A 27645-nucleotide genomic window follows, 5' to 3' on the forward strand; every position below is an offset into this window, starting at 1 on the left:
AATAGTGTTGTATTTCATTCCTTGTCTCAGGTTGTGTTGGAGGCCCACTTCAGCCAGAAGCCTCAGGCAGCAGTGGAGGTGTTTATCATTGTAGTGAGTCTACTGGTGGGACTCCTGATCCTGGCCCTGCTCATCTTCGCCCTCTGGAAGGTCAGTACTACTCCTTTATATCACACACAAGACAGGATGCAAACACACTACAAAGTGCAAACCAATCACAGTCTTCTTCTCCTGCTTCCTTTTCTTAAAATGCATAATTTGAAGTACTAGATGTATAGATGGTAGCTGTATATCAATGTATATACTGTAATCTGAACCTGAACCCTGTTCTCTTTCCTTCTCAGATTGGTTTCTTTAAAAGGCAGTTTAAGAAGGAGGATGAGATCAGGAGGGATAGCTGGGACTATGTACCAAAACATTTGACTAAGACTGAGAGTAGATCCTAAGATTGAGATCAAGACAGAGTGACTGTGTCCTAATACAGAATGGTTCTATACTACAACATGGACTAAGAGGCACATTTTGACTGAGATCATCCAAACCCAAGGGAAAGAACTGCTGGACCATTCAAATTGTGATGGCTCAGAATGACAAGGAAAGAAAAAATGTCATTTCCCTAAAACATGCAAGAGGAAAAGGCTGACGAAGTGTAAGTTTAAAATGTGTTGTCAGCGGGACAACTATATTACACTTTACCTCTGGGTCTGGTGCAGTGAGACTATAACACATTGGAGTGTTTACATTGAATGTATGTTAGAACATGTCATGTACATTAGAACATGGACTATGTACATTAGAACATGTCATGTACATTAGAACATGTCATGTACATTAGAACATGTCATGTACATTAGAACATGTCAAGTACATTAGAACATGTCATGTACATTAGAACATGGACTATGTACATTAGAACATGTCATGTACATTAGAACATGGACTATGTACATTAGAACATGTCATGTACATTAGAACATGGACTATGTACATTAGAACATGTCATGTACATTAGAACATGTCATGTACATTAGAACATGTCATGTACATTAGAACATGGACTATGTACATTAGAACATGTCATGTACATTAGAACATGGACTATGTACATTAGAACATGTCATGTACATTAGAACATGTCATGTACATTAGAACATGGACTATGTACATTAGAACATGGACTACGTACATTAGAACATGCCATGTACATTAGAACATGTCATGTACATTAGAACATGGACTATGTACATTAGAACATGGACTATGTACATTAGAACATGCCATGTACATTAGAACATGTCATGTACATTAGAACATGTCATGTACATTAGAACATGGACTATGTACATTAGAACATGTCATGTACATTAGAACATGGACTATGTACATTAGAACATGTCATGTACATTAGAACATGTCATGTACATTATAGCATGGACTCAGTACATTAGAACATGTCTTGTACATTAGAACATGGACTATGTACATTAGAACATGGACTATGTACATTAGAACATGGACTATGTACATTAGAACATGGATTATGTACATTAGAACATGGGCTACATGATCTCATAGAAATAGGCATATCATTCCTGTTTTGATTTCCTACCAAGATCTCAGGAAGTGAAAACAGAACTTGATAAATAAGCACAAACTGAAACAAGAAGGTATTATCTGTACCTGTCCATTAATTGAGGACTGCTCATTTTCCATTGCAAAACATTTTGCCACGGTCTGTCCTAATGAACATGGCCCAAGTCTCACAGACCTGACTACTTGGATTCGGTCGAGGTACGAAACATTTATGAATGCACTGCTGAAGCTTTTCTTTATGCATAGGAACATCATCTGTATACACTCAGTGGCCAGTTTATTAGGTACAACACCTTGTTCACGAAAATGGTTCACTCCTACAGACAGTGAGTCACATGGCTTGCTATATACAGTGGGGCAAAAAAGTATTTAGTCAGCCACCAATTGTGCAAGTTCTCCCACTTAAAAAGATGAGAGAGGCCTGTAATTTTCATCATAGGTACACTTCAACTATGACAGACAAAATGAGAAAATAAATCTAGAAGATCACATTGTAGGATTTTTTATGAATTTATTTGCAAATTATGGTGGAAAATAAGTATTTGGTCGCCTACAAACAAGCAATATTTCTGGCTCTCACAGACCTGTACCTTCTTCTTTAAGAGGCTCCTCTGTCCTCCACTTGTTACCTGTATTAATGGCACCTGTTTGAACTTGTTATCAGTATAAAAGACACCTGTCCACAACCTCAAACAGTCACACTCCAAACTCCACTATGGACAAGACCAAAGAGCTGTCAAAGGACACCAGAAAAAAATTGTAGACCTGCACCAGGCTGGGAAGACTGAATCTGCAATAGGTTAGCAGCTTGGTTTGAATAAATCAACTGTGGGAGCAATTATTAGGAAATGGAAGACGTACAAGACCACTGATAATCTCCCTCAATCTGGGGCTCCACGCAAGATCTCACCCGTGGGGTCAAAATTATCACAAGAACGGTGAGCAAAAATCCCAGAACCACACGTGGGGACCTAGTGAATGACCTGCAGAGAGCTGGGACCAAAGTAACAAAGCCTACCATCAGTAACACACTACGCCACCAGGGACTCAAATCCTGCAGTGCCAGACGTGTCCCCCTGCTTAAGCCAGTACATGTCCAGGCCCGTCTGAAGTTTGCTAGAGAGCATTTGGATTATCCAGAAGAAGATTGGGAGAATGTCATATGGTCAGATGAAACCAAAATGTAACTTTTTGGTAAAAACTCAACTCGTCGTGTTTGGAGGACAAAGAATGCTGAGTTGCATCCAAAGAACACCATACCTACTGTGAAGCATGGGGGTGGAAACATCATGCTTTGGGGCTGTTTTTCTGCAAAGGGACAAGGACGACTGATCCGTGTAAAGGAAAGAATGAATGGGGCCATGTATCGTGAGATTTTGAGTGAACCTCCTTCCATCAGCAAGGACATTGAAGATAAAACGTGGCCTGGTCTTTCAGCATGACAATGATCCCAAACACACCGCCCGGGCAACGAAGGAGTGGCTTCGTAAGAAGCATTTCAAGGTCCTGGAGTGGCCTAGCCAGTCTCCAGATCTCAACCCCATAGAAAATCTTTGGAGGGAGTTGAAAGTCCGTGTTGCCCAGCAACAGCCCCAAAACATCACTGCTCTAGAGGAGATCTGCATGGAGGAATGGGCCAAAATACCAGCAACAGTGTGTGAAAACCTTGTGAAGACTTACAGAAAACGTTTGACCTCTGTCATTGCCAACAAAGGGTATATAACAAAGTATTGAGATAAACTTTTGTTATTGACCAAATACTTATTTTCCACCATAATTTGCAAATAAATTCATTAAAAATCCTACAATGTGATTTTCTGGATTTTATCTTTCTCATTTTGTCTGTCATAGTTGAAGTGTACCTATGATGAAAATTACAGGCCTCTCTCATCTTTTTAAGTGGGAGAACTTGCACAATTGGTGGCTGACTAAATACTTTTTTGCCCCACTGTAAAGCCGGCAGACCGGCATCAAGGCATTCAGTTACTCTTCGATTGAACATTAGAATGCACAAAATGAGTGACCTAAGCGACTTTGAGCATGGCATGATCATCGTGCCAGGCGCGCCAGTTCCAGTGTCTCAGAAACTGCCGGCATCCTGGGCTTTTCACGCACAACAGTGTCTAGGATTTAACGAGAATGGTGAGACAAACAAAAAACATCCAGTCAGCAGCTGTCCTGTGGACAAAACAGCTCTTTGATGAGAGGTCGAAGGAGAATAGCAAGAATTGTGCAAGCTAAGAGGTGGGCCACAAACAAGTAAATAATGACGCAGTACAACAGCATCTCAGAACATTGTCACGGATGGGCTATTGCAGCAGACGACCGCACCGGGTTCCACTCCTATCAGCTAAAAACAAGAACAAGTGGCTCCAGTGGGCACGCGATCACCAACACTGGACAACTGATGAGTGGAAAAACATTGCCTGGTCCGACGAATCCCGGTTCCTGTTACATCATGCTGGTGGCAGAGTCAGGATTTGGCATAAGCAGCATGAATCCATTGCCTCCTCCTGCCTTGTGTCAACGGTACAGGCTGGTGGTGGTGGTGTAATGGTGATGGAAATGTTTTCCTGGCACACTTTAGGTCCCTTGATACCAATTGAGCAACGTTTCCATGCCCCAAAGAATTCAGGTGTGTCTGGAGGCAAAGTGAGGTCCGACCCGGTACTAGATGGGTGTAACTAATAACCTGGCCATTGAGTGTATATCGATATATACACATCTATATGTCAAATCTATATCATCAATAGAAGTGTATATATATATATAGAAGTGGATGGGACAGAAGTTTAAGCTTATTTATGTAGTATAGAACTGAAGAACAGAAGGATGAGGAGGACAGTGTAGTGTCATCTGTGAAAAAAAGGGGCTGTTGTTGGGTGTCACTCAACTCACTGAATGACACATGAATGACACACTCCTCAAGGGGACAGCACCCTGTGTGTGTGTGTGTGTGTGTGTGTGTGTGTGTGTGTGTGTGTGTGTGTGTGTGTGTGTGTGTGTGTGTGTGTGTGTGTGTGTGTGTGTGTGTGTGTGTGTGTGTGTGTGTGTGTGTGTGTGTGTGTGTGTGTGTGTGTGTGTGTCTGTGTCCCTCTAGAGCAGGTGTATTCAACTCTTACCCTATAAGGTCCAGAGCCTGCTGGTTATCTGTTCTACCTGATAATGAATTGCACCCACCTGATGTCCCAGGTCTAAATCAGTCCCTGTTTAGAGGGGAACAACAAAGTGTGTGTGTGAGCAACTCATACCAGTCAGGTCGTTCAAGATTGACGTCGAAATTGGACATTTATCTATGTCCAGAGGATGTCAAGAAATGCCTTTTTATAATTGTTTTACCCTAGCCCAAACATTAACCCTTACCTAACCATTTGGAAGGAGTGCCTAAACTTAATGTTTTAACCCTATCCCAAACCTTAACCATTACCTTAACCATTCGGACCATAACGTCGAAATTTGACGTTTAGAGACATGGAACGATACAGAGCGGCTGGAGCAACAAAACACTTTTAAATGTGATGTTTGGAGCAACTTTGAAATGTGATTTTTGGAGCGACTTTGAAATTGATGTTGGAGTAACTTTGGAATTGGATGTTATGAGCAACTTCTAAATTTGATGTTATGAGCAACTTCTAAATTTGACGTTTGCAGAACAGATGAACATCTGATTCTGCAGTGAGACTGTGAGAGCTCGTTGCTCGAACACCATGCCAGCAGAAGTTTTCAATGCAGTCAGAAACCAGAAAGCTGGTTCTTCAGTGACTCAGAAATGTTCCTCAAGGCATAGCAGACATGCCAGGTCTTAAATGAAACATACGGAACACTGACCTTCCCATTTTTACATTTTCATCCCTTTGGATTCTCTGTTGGAATCTTTGGAATTAGTGGATTGTGTTCTTACTGTAGCTGTAAGGGATTGGAACATTCAGGTTTAGGAGATGTGGTATGCCTTGATGATGATGATGATGTTTTGTTGTTGAATGAGGATTAGTAACATGTTTTTACTGCTTGTATTTTAAGGTTCAGGACAGTTAATTCAGGGAGTCAACCTTTCCTGACCAAGTTGTCAGTTATGACAAAAATAAAGGGGGCACATTCCAATTTGAATTTCAATCAAATAAAATTATAATTTTATTTTTAATAAATAAGTGTGTGGCATGTAAAAATGAACTTTTTCTATTTAATGTGTCTGTCTGTCATTGGTTATTTGATGTCTAACATTCACAGTGTCGTACAGTAGTCATGCCTGTCGGTAACATTCAGCGGCAGTGCAACCTGAGGTTCTGCATAATAGATCAACTCTACATGGAGACCATTTTAGGTTGTGTCTACAGACTCCTCCACCCTTTAGACAGTTTTAAATGGTATCGATTCCACTCTACAGACAGTGTTAAATGCAGCTGCACTTGATGTGTGCCTCCTCTGCCTCCTCGATGTCCACTCCAAACAGGGTCAGGAGTTGAGGATGTACCCTGCTGGTGAAACAAACAGGGTCGGGAGTTAGGGATCTATCCTGGTGGTGAAACAAACAGGGTCGGGAGTTGGGGATCTATCCTGGTGGTGAAACAAACAGGGTCGGGAGTTGGGGATCTATCCTGGTGGTGAAACAAACAGGGTCAAGAGTTGGGGATCTATCCTGGTGGTGAAACAAACAGGGTCAAGAGTTGGGGATCTATCCTGGTGGTGAAACAAACAGGGTCGGGAGTTGGGGATCTATCCTGGTGGTAAAACAAACAGGGTCAAGAGTTGGGGATCTATCCTGCTGGTGAAACAAATAAATCAGTTAAAGAGGTTTTAAATGTCCCATATCTGACAGACAAATTAACAGTACTGCTAAATACATGATCGAAAAGACGGTGAAATTATACTGAGCATGACCTCTAAGAACTCTCTTTGTGGGGTGTAAATTAAACCCAGATTAATATGACCATTAGATTACAGGTAGGGCTATACATAGTGAGCAGCGTTAGGTCACTGCTTTGGTAACATGTTATTTGAGACAGACCTTCAACCTGGATACAACCCCTATCTGACAGGTGCTATGGGGCTTTAGACCAGCTGAAGGATAGAGTTGTACCTTATATATCGGCCAGTGTTCACACAGCGTCTCAGAGTAGGACTGCTGATCAAGGATCACTTTCAGGATCAGCACTTCTACTCTGAGAGGCTTTATGAATTCAACCCCTAGGGCTGGATTCCACCCGTATCGCTGAAGTTCAGTACTGTAGCACAACTGAAATGTAAAGGTCATTTCTGATTGAGCCGACATATGCAGCGATTACCGTCAATACAGTCTCTGCGAACACGGAAACATTGCATTTAAATTTCAACCGTGCTACAGCTCTGAACTTCAGCAATACAGATTGAATCCAGCCACTAACATATGAGGTTTATCAGTGCAGGTGCTGTGGTGCTTTGGGCCAAATCAAGAACAAGAGCTGAACCTGATGAGTAGCTCTGAGGGCACCTCCCGTAGGTCTCCATTTACGTTCCAAGGCTAGGTCCCCTCTGAGGAGATTATGGGTGTGTTCTTAGATTCACACTCTCCGTTGTCCTCGAAGACATCGTCAGACCAGCTCCCCTGAGAGCAGGGGCGAAGCCTCACAGCTTGCACCGTGTGTGTCTCCACGAAGGAGAAACTGAACTGGGAGGAAGAGGAGCAGGAGGAGGAGATTACTTTATTGTCCAGTTGTACACAAGGAGGATCCAAGACCCCTCCCTAGGACCTCCAATAAGCTTTGAGAGGGAGGTGAGGAATAGAGGAAGGAAGGGCTGAGGAAATAATACCATCGTCTCAGTCATTTCTAATTATAACCACTAGGGGGCAATGATGATGCACAGGGTGAATACATGTCCCCAACAACACAATTCCCTAAACAGCAATCACGCTGTTATATGACCCTGGTCACCAAGGTTACATCCCGTCTTGGACAAAAGTTTAAACCAGTTAAGCCAGTGGAAACATGAAAGTAGTTCATATGAATGACACAGCCTATCTTTTGTCGATGAATGATACAGGGAGTACATGGAGTACAGGTGTGTCTACATTTCCTACCACAACTCATATTGTTTGGCTTATGTATTCTGACTCCCCATCAGGTTTGTGGGATGTAAATATGTTTTTCATTAGTTGTCCTTCAGACTCAGTTTCCCAGAAATCGTTCAATAGAAGTCAGACAATAAATAGTCTGGTTTGTTTGTTTGTCTGAGTCATCATTTTATCATTTTCACATCCTGCTTGTTTTCATGGAAAATGGCCCAACAACACAAACATTAGTCAGATCTGCTCGGACGGAAGGACAGACAGAAAGAAGGATGGACGGACGGACAGTATGGTCATGAAGTCCCCTCAAACTATTTGTTTCCCCTGAACATTATGAAACCTGTTCTATTGAAACTCACAAAAAAATAAAATGTCTCTTCTCAGGTACAGTAGACTCCCACAAACTGTGAGTGATCTGCTGCCTTCCCAGTCACACAGTAGCATCCCCCTGTATACAGCCAACTGTATATTTAGAATGTAGGTTAACAAACAGGCTTAGATTAGATTGTGTTGGATGGAAAACAGGACAGGTGGGCTGCTGGGCTCTTAAATGGACTAATCTGTATTAGCCTGAAAAGTGTTTTAGGGAAATTTGACAGTCAGTGATTAATTTGACTTGACAGTATGCTAATTCCGCTTAAGCTCGCAGGGCGGCAAACTCCATTAGTGACAGCGGGATTTCTCTCTCTCTCTCTCTCTCTCTCTCTCTCTCTCTCTCTGTGTTTGTGTGTGTGTTTACATGTGTATTTAATGTTTTCGTGTGTTTATGTGTGTGTTTTCATGTGTGTGTGTGTGTGTGTGTGTATGTGTGTTTACATGTGTTTACTGACTGACTCACTGAATGACACATGCCACTCCTCAAGGGGAGTGTGTGTGTGTGTGTGTGTGTGTGTGTGTGTGTGTGTGTGTGTGTGTGTGTGTGTGTGTGTGTGTGTGTGTGTGTGTGTGTGTGTGTGTGTGTGTGTGTGTGTGTGTGTGTGTGTGTGGAAGGAAGGTCTGACCTCACCTGATTGTTTACACTGTTGTATCTCTTCAGGTGTTTGATGAACTCTGACCTGGAAGTGTTTCCTGCTGCGATCAAGGCCATGCTTCCATTGTTCAATCTTACACACACACACACACAACACACACACACACACACAGAGAGAGGGGGAGAGAGAGAGAGAGAAATCGGTTCATATGTACAGTATACTACATCACTGTGGACATTTCAATCCAAGCAGGTTGATTAAGCAACACATCCTATATTTTTCGTGATTTGTCACCATGAAGAGGAATAGATAATGTCAGGAACAGAACAGACAGCAGTATACATTAGTTCCAACTTCATTAGTACTACATGATGTGTTTATTGTAAATGTGTCTACATCAACCATGCTATATTTACAAATACTCCTACTGTTCCTGTCTTGTGTAGTTAAGGTTGATGATGTTATAATACGCAGTGTGGTTCCACTGCACTGTGTGAGGCCTGTTGCTCTACTCCATGCTCTATCATTACTGTGGCCAGATTCACACTGGGCCTGTGTCCAAAATGAATCCCTATTCCCCATATAAATCACTATATAGTAGTGCACTATATAGGGAATAGGATGCCATTTGGGACACATGCTGAGCCACCTAGGAGGCCTGGTCCTGCAGTGCACACATATGCTCTTGACTTTAAGTCCTCCCTCTCTGACACTCCCTTTAATAAGCTTTGCCATTCTCTTTAATTAAGTTCTGTCACTCCCTTAAATCAGAGTCGTTATCCGCTCAGTAGTCCAGTTAGAAGCCTTTGACCTCGGTAGTCTGATCCAAACACTGATCCCAATCTCATTGGATTACCTGGAACTGGCTAGTATGTCCCATGTATGGTACCGACCCCCCACCGGGAGTGGCCTCCTCACCCTACCTGGGGGATAACTGGCCGGGCATGGAGGCTGGACTTGGGAAGGTTGAACACCAGACAAGCTGCAGCGTTCTGGATAAGTTGCAGGGGTTTGATGACACAAGCAGGGAGCCCAGCCAACAGCGAGTTGCAGTAGTCCAGACGGAAGTCGACAAGTGCCTGGATTAGGATCTGCGCCGCTTCCTGTGTGAGTTAAGGTTGTACTCTACGGATGTTGTAGAGCATGACCCTGCAGAAGCGAGTCACTGCTTTGATGTTTGCAGAGAACAACAGGGTGTTGTCCAGGGTCACGTCAAGGTGCTTTGCTCTCTGGGAGTGGGACACCGTGGAGTTGTCAACCGTGGTGGAGAGGTCTTGGAGTGGGCAGGCCTTCCCTGCATAACAAGGCACGGCATGGCAGCTCGGTAACCCCATGCCATTATCACTGGTCCAGGACGTAGTTCATGCACATTGCTCAATGCTCAGTCAACCACACGCATATATACATTAATGGGCACAGATGCAGGCTTGCATACACTCACGCACATGCAGGCATGGATTCAGGTTTGTATGCATGTATTGTACTCACATATGCAGGAGGTGATTGTGTTAAGAGAGACCCACATACCTGGTGTTAGGGGCCAGGCCCCTGGGGGCCATGGAGCAGAGACAGGGGATGGCCATGATGCTGACATTGAAGAACAGACCCTGGTTGGTCATCCACAACTCTTGCTCTTCTAGAGAAGATGGGGTTTCAGTGATGGACAGTGTCACACCATTCAAGATAAGATATAGAAAAGTTCACATTGATAAAACATCATCCATGACAAACTCACCTATGTCGTTGTCACCTTTCAAGGACTCATTTCTAAAAATATATATATATTTTCAGATGCATCATTTTGACTTTTGTCTTTCTTTGTGAGATTCTCCCCCCCACATATTTAGTCGGTTGTTCTTCTACATTTTGGTTTCCTTCCAACGATCTACTAAGCCTGTAGAGGCCTGTTTCAAATCAAATTCACACAGGTAATTACTATCAAACTTGGACTACAGATTTTATAATCAGACAGACTTCTGTCACTTACTTTACTAGATCCAGCATTTCAGTTTGGACTTTCTTCACAGGAAGATAGGACAATTCACAGTCTTCAGGTCTGTAATCAGACATACCAAGATAGAGAGGGAGAGGAAGATGAATAGAGTAGACTTTAGATGGCTGGATTGGAGAAGAGGAGGGATGGTTCTCTAGAGACAGATTCATGTGTGATAAAGAGACTATTCAAAAGGAAACCCTGGCAGGCAAGTCTCTTTCCCTGGAGGCTTAGTCCAGAATTGACGGGTATTGTGTGTGTGTGTGTGTGTGTGTGTGTCTGTGTCTGTGTCTGTGTGTGTGTGTGAGTGTGTGTGTGTGTGTCTGTGTCTCTGTGTCTGTGTGTCTGTGACCCTCTAAGAGCAGGTGTATTCAACTCTTACCCTACGAGGTCCAGAGCCTGCTGGTTATCTGTTCTACCTGATAATGAATTGCACCCACCTGGTGTCCCAGGTCCTAAATCAGTCCTTGATTAGAGGGGAACAATGGAAAATGCTGTGGAACTGGCTTCGAGGTTCAGAGTTGAGTTTTAGGGCTCTATTGAGAGACTTACTTGAGGTTTGCTAGCGTTTTGATCACAGCGAACTCCCGTTTCTGCCCAGGTGGCATCCATTGATGCCTTTCCGCCAGGGCCAGCGTCCGCCCCCCAAAACCAAACATGGCATAGAAGCCGAAATGCAGGAGGCGACCAAGAGAACTGAAACTACACACATCTACCTCCTATAGTAACACAGACAGGAGACAAAGAGAGGGAAGAGAGAAGAAGAATAGATATGACTGATATAGATTAATGTACTGTATAAAGTTGGCACCCTGGTGCTGCAGCTTGAATGACATGCTTCTACTCTGTGACGGGTTCTCTGTCAGAGATTGAGAAGTAACTAGTACGTGTAGGGCATTCTTTCACTTCATTTGTAGGCCTACATTTAGTCCAGCACACAAAATGGGAAATTATTCATCTCTGGTTTATAACTTACAATATATCAGACTATGCCAATATAGGCTTATGATGTTATAGACACAGGTCCCATCCTATTGGCCTATACACATTCCTGACCTCTTTCTGTCTCGCCCATATAATATATGGCTCCTGACCTCATAACTCATGAATATTCATGAAGGTCTAAAACATCCTGCCAGTTGGCCTTATTCACATGCATAAATATTACTTCATTAGAAAACCAACAAGCCCTATATCGGCCCGTCGTAAATAAGCATCGCCATTCCTTGTTCATATCAAGTGTTATGTGTTCTTGTTTACATTATTTAGCTTATAACCCAAACATTTTGTCTGTCAGTTAATTGTCATCCACGATGAAATCGGGGAGGGGACTGTGGATCTGTGCATCTGTTCTCATCCGTGCATTCGTTCATACGTTCGTTAGTCACACGCAATGAACACCTGATCAAATGGCTACCCAGACTATTTGCATTCCCCCCCCCCTATTTTACACCTCTGCTACTCTCTGTTATTATCTATGCATAGTCACTTTAATAACTCTACCTACATGTACATATTACCTTAATTACCTCGACTAACCGGTGACCCCACACATTGACTCTGTACCGGTACCCTCTGTATATAGTCTCGCTATTGTTATTTTACTGCTGCTCTTTAACTACTTGTTACTTTTATTTCTTATTCTTATTCATATTTTTTGAACTGCATTGTTGGTTAGGGGCTTGTAAGTAAGCATTTCACTGTAAGCTGTTGTATTTGGCGCATGCGACTAATACATTTGATTTGATATCTCAGACAGCTCTGGTACGATTTTAATGAAACTTAGGTGAATGATGCCTCTTGCCATAGAGATCCGGCATTTACAACATTACACTGATTGGCCAGATGGTGGCACTATAACAAGATAAAAAATGCTAAATTTGACCGAAAGTCATGAAATTTGTGACATAAGTCCCTCTCCTCACAAGGAAGAAATTGGCCTCAGGGACCCATGAGCTCCACCAAGATGGATTTTCCGCCATTTAGTATTTTGTGAAAAACGCTACTGTTCTACCACCGAATGACCGATCTACAGGAAACTTGATATGTGACATCTATGGACATCAATCAGCGCAATAATTTCCAGACTAGTAACTAAAACAACATGTCCGCTATTGACCAATAAACATTCACGTGGATGTGGTCTGGAACATAAGTGCATATAAGTCAGTAAAGGATATTGGTATTGTAACGACCCTAGGTTTATACGCGTGGAAATCGACCCTGCCGCACGAGCATGCTTTTACGGCACAGTCGATAGCTTGCCGTACATCCGGCTCGAAGGTCGAGGGTTCGAGACCTGCTCCCTGCTGTTTCATTACATTGGTGTCGGAAGTGGTCGGATCTTGTATCCACGACAGTGCATGTGGTTGGCCGGTGAGCACGTTCCTGTAAGACATAGAGTCGCAAGCTAGTGCGAGGACGCGCTCTTTGAAAGGAGGGAGTACAGACTTCCGGCGCCGACAGAGATGGCCGCCTCGCTTCGCGTTCCTAGGAAACTATGCAGTTTTTTGTTTTTTTACATGTTATTTCTTACACTAGTATCCCAGGTCATCTTAGGTTTCATTACATACAGCCGAGAAGAACTACTGAATATAAGATCAGCGTCAACTCACCATCAGTACGACCAAGAATATGTTTTTCGCGATGCGGATCCTGTGTTCTGCCTTACAACCAGTGCAACGGAGTGGACCCAGCGACCCAAAAAAACGACTCAGAAAAAGAGGGAAACGAAGCGGTCTTCTGGTCAGACTCCGGAGACGGGCACATTGTGCACCACTCCCTAGCATTCTTCTTGCCAATGTCCAGTCTCTTGACAACAAGGTTGATGAAATCCGAGCAAGGGTAGCATTCCAGAGGGACATCAGAGACTGTAACGTTCTTTGCTTCACGGAAACATGGCTAACTGGAGAGACGCAATCCGAAGCGGTGCAGCCAACGGGTTTCTCCACGCATCGCGCCGACAGAAACAAACATCTTTCTGGTAAGAAGACGGGCGGGGGTGTATGTCTTATGGCCAACGTGACATGGTGTGATGAAAGAAACATACAGGAACTCAAATCCTTCTGTTCACCTGATTTAGAATTCCTCACAATCAAATGTAGACCGCATTATCTACCAAGAGAATTCTCTTCGATTATAATCACAGCCGTATATATCCCCCCAAGCAGACACATCGATGGCTCTGAACGAACTTTATTTAACTCTCTGCAAACTGGAAACGATTTATCCGGAGGCTGCATTCATTGTAGCTGGGGATTTTAACAAGGCTAATCTGAAAACAAGACTCCCTAAATTTTATCAGCATATCGATTGCGCAACCAGGGGTGGAAAGACCCTGGATCATTGTTACTCTAACTTCCGCGACGCATATAAGGCCCTGCCCCGCCCCCTTTCGGAAAAGCTGACCACGACTCCATTTTGTTGATCCCTGCCTACAGACAGAAACTAAAACAAGAAGCTCCCACGCTGAGGTCTGTCCAACGCTGGTCCGACCAAGCTGACTCCACACTCCAAGACTGCTTCCATCACGTGGACTGGGAGATGTTTCGTATTGCGTCAGACAACAACATTGACGAATACGCTGATACGGTGTGCGAGTTCATTAGAACGTGCGTTGAAGATGTCGTTCCCATAGCAACGATTAAAACATTCCCTAACCAGAAACCGTGGATTGATGGCAGCATTCATGTGAAACTGAAGGCGCGAACCACTGCTTTTAATCAGGGCAAGGTGTCTGGTAACATGACTGAATACAAACAGTGCAGCTATTCCCTCCGCAAGGCTATCAAACAAGCTAAGCGCCAGTACAGAGACAAAGTAGAATCTCAATTCAACGGCTCAGACACAAGAGGCATGTGGCAGGGTCTACAGTCAATCACGGACTACAGGAAGAAACCCAGCCCAGTCACGGACCAGGATGTCTTGCTCCCAGGCAGACTAAATAACTTTTTTGCCCGCTTTGAGGACAATACAGTGCCACTGACACGGCCTGCAACGAAAACATGCGGTCTCTCCTTCACTGCAGCCGAAGTGAGTAAGACATTTAAACGTGTTAACCCTCGCAAGGCTGCAGGCCCAGACGGCATCCCCAGCCGCGCCCTCAGAGCATGCGCAGACCAGCTGGCCGGTGTGTTTACGGACATATTCAATCAATCCCTATACCAGTCTGCTGTTCCCACATGCTTCAAGAGGGCCACCATTGTTCCTGTTCCCAAGAAAGCTAAGGTAACTGAGCTAAACGACTACCGCCCGTAGCACTCACATCCGTCATCATGAAGTGCTTTGAGAGACTAGTCAAGGACCATATCACCTCCACCCTACCTGACACCCTAGACCCACTCCAATTTGCTTACCGCCCAAATAGGTCCACAGACGATGCAATCTCAACCACACTGCACACTGCCCTAACCCATCTGGACAAGAGGAATACCTATGTGAGAATGCTGTTCATCGACTACAGCTCGGCATTCAACACCATAGTACCCTCCAAGCTCGTCATCAAGCTCGAGACCCTGGGTCTCGACCCCGCCCTGTGCAACTGGGTACTGGACTTCCTGACGGGCCGCCCCAGGTGGTGAGGGTAGGCAACAACATCTCCTCCCCGCTGATCCTCAACACTGGGGCCCCACAAGGGTGCGTTCTGAGCCCTCTCCTGTACTCCCTGTTCACCCACGACTGCGTGGCCACGCACGCCTCCAACTCAATCATCAAGTTTGCGGACGACACAACAGTGGTAGGCTTGATTACCAACAACGACGAGACGGCCTACAGGGAGGAGGTGAGGGCCCTCGGAGTGTGGTGTCAGGAAAATAACCTCACACTCAACGTCAACAAAACTAAGGAGATGATTGTGGACTTCAGGAAACAGCAGAGGGAACACCCCCATCCACATCGATGGAACAGTAGTGGAGAGGGTAGCAAGTTTTAAGTTCCTCGGCATACACATCACAGACAAACTGAATTGGTCCACTCACACAGACAGCATCGTGAGGAAGGCGCAGCAGCGCCTCTTCAACCTCAGGAGGCTGAAGAAATTCGGCTTGTCACCAAAAGCACTCACAAACTTCTACAGATGCACAATCGAGAGCATCCTGGCGGGCTGTATCACCGCCTGGTATGGCAACTGCACCGCCCTCAACCGTAAGGCTCTCCAGAGGGTAGTGAGGTCTGGACAACGCATCACCGGGGGCAAACTACCTGCCCTCCAGGACACCTACACCACCCGATGCTACAGGAAGGCCATAAAGATCATCAAGGACATCAACCACCCGAGCTACTGCCTGTTCACCCCGCTGTCATCCAGAAGGCGAGGTCAGTACAGGTGCATCAAAGCTGGGACCAAGAGACTGAAAAACAGCTTCTATCTCAAGGCCATCAGACTGTTAAACAGCCACCACTACTGCCAACACACTGTCAATGACTGTCAATGACACTGACTCTACTCCAGCCACTTTAATAATGGGAATTGATGGGAAATGATGTAAATATATCACTAGCCACTTTAAACAATGCTACCTTATATAATGTTACTTACCCTACATTATTCATCTCATATGCATACGTAGATACTGTACTCTATATCATCGACTGCATCCTTATGTAATACATGTATCACTAGCCACTTTAACTATGCCACTTGGTTTACATACTCATATGTATATACTGTACTCGATATCATCTACTGTATCTTGCCTATGCTGCTCTGTACCATCACTCATTCATATATCCTTATGTACATATTCTTTATCCCCTTACACTGTGTATAAGACAGTAGTTTTTTGGAATTGTTAGTTAGATTACTTGTTCGTTATTACTGCATTGTCGGAACTAGAAGCACAAGCATTTCGCTACACTCGCATTAACATCTGCTAACCATGTGTATGTGACAAATAAAATTTGATTTGATTTGATTTGATTTGAGTAGTGTAGCATATAAGTCAGTAAAGGATATTTGTATTCTAACGACCCTGGGTTTTATACGCACGCAAATCGACCCTGCCGCACGAGCATGCTTTTGCGGCACAGTCGATAGCGCGCCGGACCTCGGGCTCGAAGGTCGAGGGTTCGAGACCTGCTCCCTGCTGTTTCATTACAGTATTATAACACAATTTGGTACACATGTTGCAAACACTGTCAAGGCTCACATATACACAAACATTCATATCGACCACATGGTGGTGCTATAACGGGCACATGCTAAGAGACATGAGTCTAGCGAACCCACACGATATCTCCGACACCACTGGCCGGATTTTAACAAAACTAGGGTGAATGATGCGTCTTGCCATAGAGAGCCAGCATTTACACAATTACATTGATTGGCCCAAGGGGGGCGCTATAGTAATCAACTCTACATATGTTAGTCACACGCAATATCTCAGACACCACTGGCCCGATTTTGATTAAACTTGGTGAATGATGCATCTAGCAATAGAAATTCCTAATTTACAATATTACACTGAAAAGCCCAAGGGGGGCGCTGCATCATTTTTGATCATGGTTAGTGATGCACTCAGCAGCCATAGGAGACAGAACTTAATTACCAAACTGTCACCAAGCTTTGTCTCTGGCAAAACTAATTGGATAGGTCGTGTGGAGGGCTCTGTCTTTTGTCTTTCGCTTATTTCGTTCTTATTTCTATTTTCCCATCGCTGTTGTCACCCACGATGAAATCGGAAGGGGGCTGTGGATCTGTCTCTGTCTGTACGTTTGTTCATTAGTCGCACGCCATATCTCCAACTCCACTGGCCCAATTTTGACGAAACTTGGGTGAATGATGCATCTTGCCATATAGATCCGGCAGTTACAAAATTACACTGATAGGCCAAACTAAAATTCAAAACTTTGATCAAGCATATATCCTGTCTCGTTTGAGCTTGAAATGTTGTCACTCATTGGCCCAAGGGGGTGCTGCATCATTAGTGTGGGACAACAGGTTTACTGTTGCCTTGTTTCTAATCAGGTGAGATTTGAAATTCAAACATGTCAAAATGAGATTCAGACATGTCAAAACTTCAGAAATGTTGTTTGTTTGCATTTTCATTTTCATCATTTAATTATCTGATTCTCCTCCATATTGGTTATTCAGAATAAAGTGTGAATGCTATTATGTGTAGAAGAATCTGAACACAATTCCAATCATCTATCACCATAACCGCTGACAGAACTGGACTGACTGAACTGCATGTTCTATTGCTGTTGCTAGAAGTCCCTCCTAGTTCAGTGTTGGAACTATGTATTACAGAACCGTATGGCCTGTAATGTAAGACAAAGAGGATTTAATGAAGAGTAGGGTTATCTTGTGTAGTTGAGGTCAACATTTGTTTAAAAATAACAGTTTATTGTAGCATGTGTGATTGTTTCAATAGGATTACACTTTGCACTGTACACAAAATGTTCTGCATCAAATCAAATTGTATTGGTCACATACACATGTTTAGCAGATGTTATTGCGAGTGTAGCGAAATCCTTGTGCTTCTCGTTCCGACAGCGCTGCAATATCTTACAAGTAACAAATACCTAATACACACAATCTAAGTAAAGGAACGGAATAAGAATATGTAAAACACATGGATGAGCAATGTCAGATGAGCAATGCATAGGCTAAGAAGCAATATATAGTATAGAATAGAGAATATACATATGAGTTGAGTAATGCAAGATATGTAAACGTTATTAAAGTGACATTATTAAAGTAACTAATGTTCCATTTATTAAACTGGCCAATGATTTCAAGTCTGTATATGTAGGCAGCAGCCTCTCTGTGCTAGTGATGGCTGTTTAACAGTCTGATGGCCTTGAGATAGAAGCTGTTTTTCAGTCTCTCGGTCCCAGCTTTGATGCCTCTGTACTGACCTCGCCTTCTGGATGGTAACGTGGTGAACAGGCAGTGGCTCGGGTGGTTGTTGTCCTTGATGATCTTTTTGGCCTTCCTGTGACATCGGGTGATGTAGTGTCCTGGAGGGCAGGTAGTTCACCCCCGGTGATGCGTTGTGCAGACCGCACCACACTCTGGAGAGCCCTGTAGTTGTGGGCGGTGCAGTTGCCGTACCAGGCGGTGATACAGCCCACGTGGTGAATTGAGAGCATCCTGGTGAACAGGATGCTCTGAATTGTGCATCTGTAAAAGTTTAGGTGTTAAGACACATTTCGTCAGCCTTCTGAGGTTGAAGAGGCGCTGTTGTGCCTTCTTCACCACCCTGTCTATGTGGACCATTTCAGTGTGTCAGTGATATGTACGCCAAGGAACTTAAAACTTTCCACCTTCTTAAAACTTTCCACCACTTTCCACCATCGATGTGCTCCCTCTGCTGTTTCCTGAACTCCTTTGTTTTATTGACTTTGAGTGAGAGGTTATTTTCCTGACACCACACTCCGAGAGCCCTCACCTCCTCCCTGTAAGCTGTTGCGTCATTGTTGGTAATCAAGCTTGCTACTGTTGTGTCGTCTGCAAACTTGATGATTGAGTTGGAGGCATGCATGGCCACGCAGTCATGGGTGAACAGGGAGTACAGGAGGGGGCTTTGCACGGACCCTTGTTGGGCCCCTGTGTTTCCTACCTTCACCACCTGGTGGCGGCCCGTCAGGAAGTCCAGGACCCAATTGCACAGGGCGGGGTTGAGATCCAGGGCCTTAAGCTTAATGATGAGCTTGTAGGGTACTAAGGTGTTGAATGCTGAGCTATAGTCAATGAACATCATTCTTACATAGGTATTCCTCTTGTCCAGATAGGATAGGGCAGTGTGCAATGTGATGGCGATTGCATCGTCTGTGGACCTATTGGGGGGGTAAGCAAATTGAATGGGTCTAGGGTGACATGTAAGGTGGAGGTGATATGATCCTTGACTAGTCTCTCAAAGCACTTCATGATGACAGAAGTGAGTGCTACAGAGCAATTGTCATTTAGTTCAGTTGCCTTTGCATTCTTGGGTACAGGAACAATGGTGGCCATTTTGAAGCTTATGGGGACAGCAGACTGGGATAGGGAGAGATTGAATATGTCCGTAAACACACCAGCCAGCTGGTCTGCGCATGCTCTGAGGACGCGGCTCGGGATGCCGTCTGGGCCGGTTGCCTTTGGAGGGTTAACACGTTTAAATGTCTTACTCACATAGGCCAAGGAGAAGGAGAGACCACAGTCCTGGAAGCAAGACATCAGTGTCCGCGACATGGCTGGTTTTCTTTTTTGTAGTCCGTGATTGTCTGTTGACCCTGTCACATCCGTCTCACGTCTGAGCCATTGAATTGCAACTCTACTTTGTCTCAAAACGGACATTTTGCTTGTTTGATTGCCTTGCGGAGGGAATGACTACTCTGTTTGTATGCTGCCATATTGCCAGTCGTCTTGCCATGGTTAAATGCAATGGTACACGCTTTCAGTTTTGCACGAATGAAGCCTTCAATCAACGGTTTCTAGTTCGGGTAGGTTTTAATAGACAGTGGGTACAATATCTCCTATACACTTCCTTAAAAACTCACTCACCGAATCAGCGTATACGGCGATATTATTCTCTGAGGCTACCTGGAACATATTCCAGTCCGCGTGATCAAAACAATCGTGGATTCCGATTGGTCAGACCAGCGTGGAATAGTCCTTAGCACGGGTACTTCTTGTTTGAGTTTCTTCCTATAGGAGTTAGAGTAACAATGGTCCAGTGTTTTTATAGTAACAATGGCCCAATGTTTTTCCAGCGCGAGTGCTACAGTCGATATGCTGATAGAATTTAGGTAGCCTTTTCCTCAAATTGGCTTTGTTAAAATCCCCAGCTACAATCAATAAATGCATCCTCAGGATGTATGTTTTCCAGTTTGCATAAAGTCCAGTAAGGTTCAGTGAAGTTCCTTGAGGGCCGTTGTGGTATCGCTCATTGGATGTGGCAGGGCTTGCCAACTATTACAGACTACAAAGGGAAGCCCAGCCCAAGAGCTGCACAGTGACACGAGCCTACCAAATGAGCTAAATTACTTCAAAGCTCGCTTCGAGGCAAGTAACACTGAAACATGCATGAGAGAATCAGCTGTTCCAGACGACTGTGTGATCACGATCTCCGCAGCCAATGTGAATAAGACCTTTAAACAGGTCAACATTCACAAGGCCACAGTGCCAGACGGATTACCAGGACGTGAACCGCGAACACGCTCTGACCAACTGGCAAGTGTCTTCCCTGACATTTTCAACCTCTCCCTGTCTGAATCTGTAATATGAACATGTTTCAAGCATACCACCATAGTCCCTGTCCCCAAGAACACTAAGGTAACATGCTTAAATGACTACTGACCCGTAGCACTCACGCCCGTAGCCATGGAGTTCTTTGAAAAGCTGGTCATGGCTCACATCAACACCATTATCCCATAAACCAGAGATCCACTCCAATTTGCATACCGCCTTAACAGATCCAAAGGTGACGCAATCTCTATTGCACTCCACACTGCCTTTTCCCACCTAGACAAAAATAACACCTATGTGAGAATGCTATTCATTGACTACAGCTCAGTGTTCAACACACCCTCAAAGCTCATCACTAAGCTAAGGACCCTGGGACAAAACACCTCCCTCTGCAACTGGATCCTGGACTTCCTGACGGGCCGCCCCCAGGTGGTAAGGGTAGGTAACAACACATCCACCACACTGATCCTCAACACGGGGGCCCCTCAGGGGTGCGTGCTCAGTCCCCTCTTGTACTCCTTGTTCACTCATGACTGCACGGCCAAGCACAATTCCAACACCATCATAAAGTTTGCAGATTACACAACAGTGGTAGCCCTGATCACCGACAATGACAAGACAGCCTATAGGGAGGAGGTCCGAGGCCTGGCCATGTGGTGCCAGGACAGAAACCTCTCCCTCAATGTGATCAAGACAAAGGAGATGATTGTGGACCGAAGACGCCCCCATTCTCATCGATGGGACTGTAATGGAGCAGGTTGAAACTTCAAGTTTCTTGGTGTCCACATCACCAACAAACTAACATGGTCCAAGCACACCAAGACAGTCGTGAAGAGGGCACGACAAAACCGATTCCCCCTCAGAAGACTGAAAAGATTTGACATGGGTCCTCAGATCCTCAAAAGGTTCTACAGCTGCATCATCAAGAGCATCCTGACTGGTTGCATCACTGCCTGGTATGCCAACTGCCCAGCCTCCAACCACAAGGCACTACACAGGGTAGTGCGCATGGCAAGTACATCGGCCCAGCCCTTCCTGCCATCCAGAAGCTCTATACCAGGCGGTGTCAGAGGAAGGCAATAAAAATTGCCAAAGACTCCAGAAACCCTAGCCATAGAATGTTATCTCTGCTACCGCATGGCAAGCGGTACCGGAGCGCTAAAGTCTAGGTCCAAGAGGCTTCTAAACAGCTTCTACCCCCAAGCCATAAGACTCCCAAACGTCTAAACAAATGGCTACCCAGACTATTTGCATTGTCCCCCCTCCTCCTCTTTTACACTGCTGCTACTCTCTCTTATTATCTATGCAACAGTCACTTTAATAACTCTACCTACAGTTGAAGTCGGAAGTTTACATACACCTGAGCCAAATACATTTAAACTCAGTTTTTCACAATTCCTAATCCCAGTAAAAATTCCCTGTTTTAGGTCACTTAGGATCACCACTTTATTTAAAAAATGTGAAATGTCAGAATAATAGTATAGAAAATGATTTCTTTCAGCTTTTATTTCTTTCATCACATTCCCAGTGGGTCAGAAGTTTACATACACTCAATTAGTATTTGGTAGCATTGCCTTTAAATTGGTTAACTTGGGTCAAACATTTCAGGTAGCCTTCAACAAGCTTCCCACAATAAGTTGGGGGAACATTTGCCCATTCCTCCTGACAGAGCTGGTGTAACTGAGTCAGGTTTGTAGGCCTCCTTGCTCGCTCACGCCTTTTCAGTTCTGTCCACAAATTTTCTATGGGATTGAGGTCAGGGCTTTGTGATGGCCACTCCAATGCCTTGACTTTGTTGTCCTTAAGCCATTTTGCCACAACTTTGGAAGTATTCTTCGGGTCATTGTCCTTTTGGAATAGCCATTTGCGACCAAGCTTTAACTTCCTGACTGATGTCTTGAGATGATGCTTCAATATATCCACATCATTTTCTTTCCTCATTAAGCCATCTATTTTGTGAAGTGCACCAGTCCCTCCTGCAGCAAAGCACCCCACAACATGATGCTGCTTGACGGTTGGGATGGTATTCTTCGGCTTGCAAGCCTCCCCCTTTTTCCTCCAAAAATAACGATGGTCATTATGGTCAAACAGTTCTATTTTTGTTTCATCAGACCAGAGGACATTTCTCCAAAAAGTACGATCTTTGTCCCCATGTGCAGTTGCAAACTGTAGTCTGGCTTCTTTATGGCGGTTTTGGAGCAGAGGCTTCTTCCTTGCTGAGCGGCCTTTCAGGTTATGTCGATATATAGGACTTGTTTTACTGTGTATAAAGATACTTTTGTACCTGTTTCCTCCAGCATCTTCACAAGGTCATTTGCTGTTGTTCTAGGATTGATTTGCACCTTTCGCACCAAAGTACGTTAATCTCTAGGAGACAGAACGTGTCTCTTTCCTGAGCGGTATGACGGCTGCGTAGTCCCATGGTGTTTATACTTGGTACTATTGTTTGTACAGATGAATGTGGTACCTTCAGGTATTTGGAAAAAGCTCCCAAGGATGAACCAAACCTTTTTTTTCTCATGATGTCAAGCAAAGAGGCACTGAGATTGAAGGTAGGCCTTGAAATTCATCCACAGGTACACCTCCAATTGACTTAAATGATGTCATTTAGCCTATCAGAAGCTTCTAAAGCCATGACAAAATCTTCTGGAATTTTCCAAGCAGTTTAAAACCATTTTGGGATAGGGGGCAGCATTTTCACATCTGGATGAAAAGCATGCCCAGAGAAAACTGCCTGCTACTCAGTCCCAGTTGCTTATATATGCATATTATTAGTCTATTTGGATAGAAGACACTCTACAGTTTCTATAACTGTTTGAATGATGTCTGTGAGTATAACAGAACTCATATGGCAGGCGAAAACCTGAGAAAACTCCAACCAGGAAGTGGGAAATCTGAGGTTTGTAGTTATTCAACGCTTGGCCTATCGAAACACAGTGTCTGTGGGGCCAAATTGCACTTCCTAAGGCTTCCACTAGATGTCAACAGTCTTTAGAACCTTGTTTGAGGCTTCTACTGTGAAGTGGGGGCTCATGACGTCTCATGAGTCAGTGGTCTGGCAGAGTGCCACGAGCTCGTGATGCTCATTCACGTGAGAGTTAGCTCACATTCCATTGCATTTCTGAAGGCAAAGGAATTCTCCGGTTGGAACATCATTGAAGATATATGATAAAAACATTCTAAAGATTGATTTTATACATCGTTTGACATGTTTATATGGACTGTAATGGAACTTTTGGACTTTTTGTCTGCACCTAGTGCTCACGGGTCATGAAGTTGGATTACTAGGCTGAACGCGCTAACAACAAGGGGGACAACTTTGGACATAAATTATGAACTTTATTGAACAAATCAAACATTTATTGTGGAACTGGGATTCCTGGGAGTGCATTCTGATGAAGACCATCAAAGGTAAGTGAATATTTATACTGCTATTTCTGACTTCTGTTGACTCCAAAATGGCGGATATCTCTTTGGCTTGTTTTGTCGTCTGAGCGCCGTACTCAGATTATTGCATGGTTTTCTTTTTCCGTAAAGTTTTTTAAAACTCTGACACAGCGGTTGCATTAAGGAGAAGTCTTTCATTAATTCTGTGAATAACACTTGTATCTTTTATCAATGTTTATTATGAGTATTTCTGTATATTGATGTGGCTCTCTGCAAAATCACTGGATGTTTTGGAAGCAAAACATTACTGAACGTAACACGCCAATGTAAACTGAGATTTTTGGATATAAATATGCACTTTATCGAACAAAACATACATGTATTGTGTAACATGATGTCCTCTGAGTGTCATCGGATGAAGGTCATCAAAGGTTAGTGATTCATTTTATCTCTATTTCTGCTTTTTGTGACTCCTCTCTTTGGCTGGAAAAATGGCTGTGAGTGTTTTTGTGACTTGGCTCTGACCTAACATAATCATATGTTGTGCTTTCGCTGTAAAGTATTTTTGAAATCGGACACGATGGGTAGATTAACAAGAAGTTTGTCTTTCATTTGGTGTATTGCACTCATTAATGTGTGAAAGTTACATATTTCTAAAAAATATTTTTGAATTTTGCGCGCTGCCTGTTCAGCGGAATGTTGTCGATGGGTGCCACTAGCGGAACCCCTAGCCATATTAAAGGCACAGTCAACTTAGTGTATGTAAACTTCTGACCCACTGGAATTGTGATACAGTGAATTATATGTGAAATAATCTGTCTGTAAACAATTGTTGGAAAAATTACTTGTGTCATGCACAAAGTAGATTTCCTGACAGACTTGCCAAAACTATAGTTTGTTATCAAGAAATTTGTGGAGTTGTTGAAAAACAAGTTTTAATGACTCCAACCGAAGTGTATGTAAACTTCCGACTTCAACTGTACATGTACATATTACCTCAATTACCTCGACTAACCGGTGTCCCCGCATATTAACTCTGTACAGGTACCCCCTGTATATAGCCTCGCTATTGTTATTTTACTGCTGCTCTTTAATTATTTGTTACTTGTATTTCTTTTTATTTTATTTTTTGTAAGGTATTTTATACATATATATATATATATATTATTATTAATTTTTTAACTGCATTGTTGGTTAGGGCTTGTAAATAAGTATTTCACTGTAAGGAATACCTTATATATATACTTATATATATATATATATATATATATATATATATATATATATATATATATATATATATATATACCTTATATTCGAATACCTTATATTCGGAACGTGAGAAGTACAATTTGATTTGATTTGATAAACATGGCTGTGAAAATAACTGAATAGAATTATTTTTGGAAATAATATGGTCGGCATTTGATTGTGAGGAATTCTAGGTCAGGTGAACAAAAGGACTTGAGTTCCTGTATATTGTTACAATTACACGATGAGTCGTTAATCATGAAACATACACCCCTGCCCTTCTTCTTCCCATAGAGACATTTATTGCTGTCAGTGCGATGCACTGAGAATTCAGGTGGCTATACCGACTCCGACAGCATATCCCCAGAGAGTTATGTTTCCGTGAAACCGAGTATGTTACAATCCCTGATGTCTCTCTGGAAAGCAACCCTTGCCCTGATTTCGTCAACTTTGTTACCTAGGGATGGACATTAGCGAGTAATATACTTGGAAGTGGTGGGGGTGTGCGCTCCTCCGAAGTTTGACTAGAAGACCGCCCTCTCCTCCGGCGGCGTTGTTTTGGGTCGGCCTCTGGAATCAGTTCAAATGCCCTGGTGGTGCATACATCAAAATACATCAAAAAAAAAAAATACATCAAAAAACAATTTACTGCAATGTTTCCTAAGGACTAGAAGCGAGGTAGCCCTCTCTGTCAACGCCATCGCAGAGTTGCTATTTTTTCATAACATTTATAACTGATTTTACTATACATTATACTGCATTTATAACAGGGATACAGCTAATGCAATATACATATTGTTTGAATGTCCACAAAAAGAGGGCATTCTATCTACAAAGTATATTTTGTGTGGCATGTTTTCCAGTAAACCCTGGTACTGTCTCTTATCTCTTCACAGCCCACTCCTCTTGTCTATCAGGCTAAGTCGGGAGAAGCTCACACAGCACCGCCAACACAACAGATCAGACAATTCACTACCAGGAACTTCACCTCCTCCTCAGACAGACAGACAGACAGACGTATGGTAAGGTTTGTATTCTCCGAACACCAGAACCAAATAACACCTGCCCAGGCCAGCTATTAGAATTGTTAACATTTATGTTAAGAGTCTGTCACAAGAGACTCAGCGAGTGTGAGAAAGCCCTATCTACACCGTGAGAAAAAACAGAGAACGTGTGAGGGACAGGATGACAGCCCTTCCCCCTTGTTCTCCAGGGACTGTTCATTCTTCCAGGGGGCCTGTTAACCAGATCTAGTAGTCAGAAGACAATACCAGCAGATCTGCTCAGGGCCTCCCACATCCCACAATTGCAGCGATGGAGCTAATTAAGGACCAGATTGCGCCAACCACTAGTTCCTCACCAACCATTCTATTGTGGCGAAGGAGCACCATATAATACTGAAACCCATACCTTATGTGAGGATCGCACACACACGCAGACACACAACTTGGTGGAATTGTAAAGTAAATATGCATACCATTTACATATTAATCCACTCAGTGTATATTTGAGCTGTATTAGATCCCTGTTCCATTGCTCAAGGTCTCTGTGTTACGAAGCAGCTCTATTATCAATAGCATTGTCGTGATGTCTACATCTTAAATGGGATAATACTGGAGAACATGAGAACGTACCCATGATGATGTGCATTGCAGTGGTAACAAGGTGCCATATGCCATAGACAGAACACGTCACCGTGTCAGTGGAGCCTGGAGAAAAAGAGATGCAGAACAACATCAGTGGAATGCCATACACATGATTTTGTCATCAAACAATAAGTAGTTCTCAAAGGGGAAATGTCTATACCATCCATGTACTTCTGCTATTTGCATTCACTCATTCTCCTGTCAATTATCCTATTTACCAAACCTATGACTGAGCTTAATTATTGCAGAAGTAAGCCATCTGAATGTAGCAAGCTATCACAATTCGCAATGATACAAAAGACAGGAAAGCCTATGCAAACACAATGTATCCTACTATTTGTAGATGAGGTAGCTAGGGTTAATAATTAATTAATTCAACTTAATATTGTCTGGTGCCAATTAGGCTGAGTTTACCTTGCTGGCAGTGGTGGACGGGATAGAACAGGTGTCAGTGTGTTTGTACTGATTATAGACAGAGACAAACACACAGAATGGAGAGAGAGAGAGTGGGAGAGAGAGAGAGAGAGAGAGAGAGAGAGGAAGAAAGAGAGAGATTTACTGTATATACGGGGAGAGAGAGACAAAGCATGAGA

At 43.5% G+C, this 27645-nt stretch overlaps 1 protein-coding gene and 1 pseudogene across 1 annotated transcript in view; one reads left to right on the top strand and one right to left on the bottom strand.

Moving 5' to 3' along the window:
* LOC112239204 (integrin alpha 4) overlaps positions 1–1952 on the top strand; it is a 29554-nt gene extending 27602 nt beyond the window's left edge. The window contains exons 27-28 of the mRNA XM_024407695.2: positions 31–150; positions 345–1952. Coding sequence (XP_024263463.1) covers positions 31–150; positions 345–446 — 222 coding nt within the window. The 3' untranslated portion in view covers positions 447–1952. The remainder of the gene's footprint in view (positions 1–30; positions 151–344) is intronic.
* A 3748-nt stretch (positions 1953–5700) lies between these two features.
* The window catches only part of LOC112224321, a 78248-nt pseudogene continuing 56303 nt past the window's right edge, over positions 5701–27645 (bottom strand).

This window comes from Oncorhynchus tshawytscha, linkage group LG03 (assembly GCF_018296145.1).
Source record: "Oncorhynchus tshawytscha isolate Ot180627B linkage group LG03, Otsh_v2.0, whole genome shotgun sequence".
Classification (NCBI taxonomy): domain Eukaryota; kingdom Metazoa; phylum Chordata; class Actinopteri; order Salmoniformes; family Salmonidae; genus Oncorhynchus; species Oncorhynchus tshawytscha.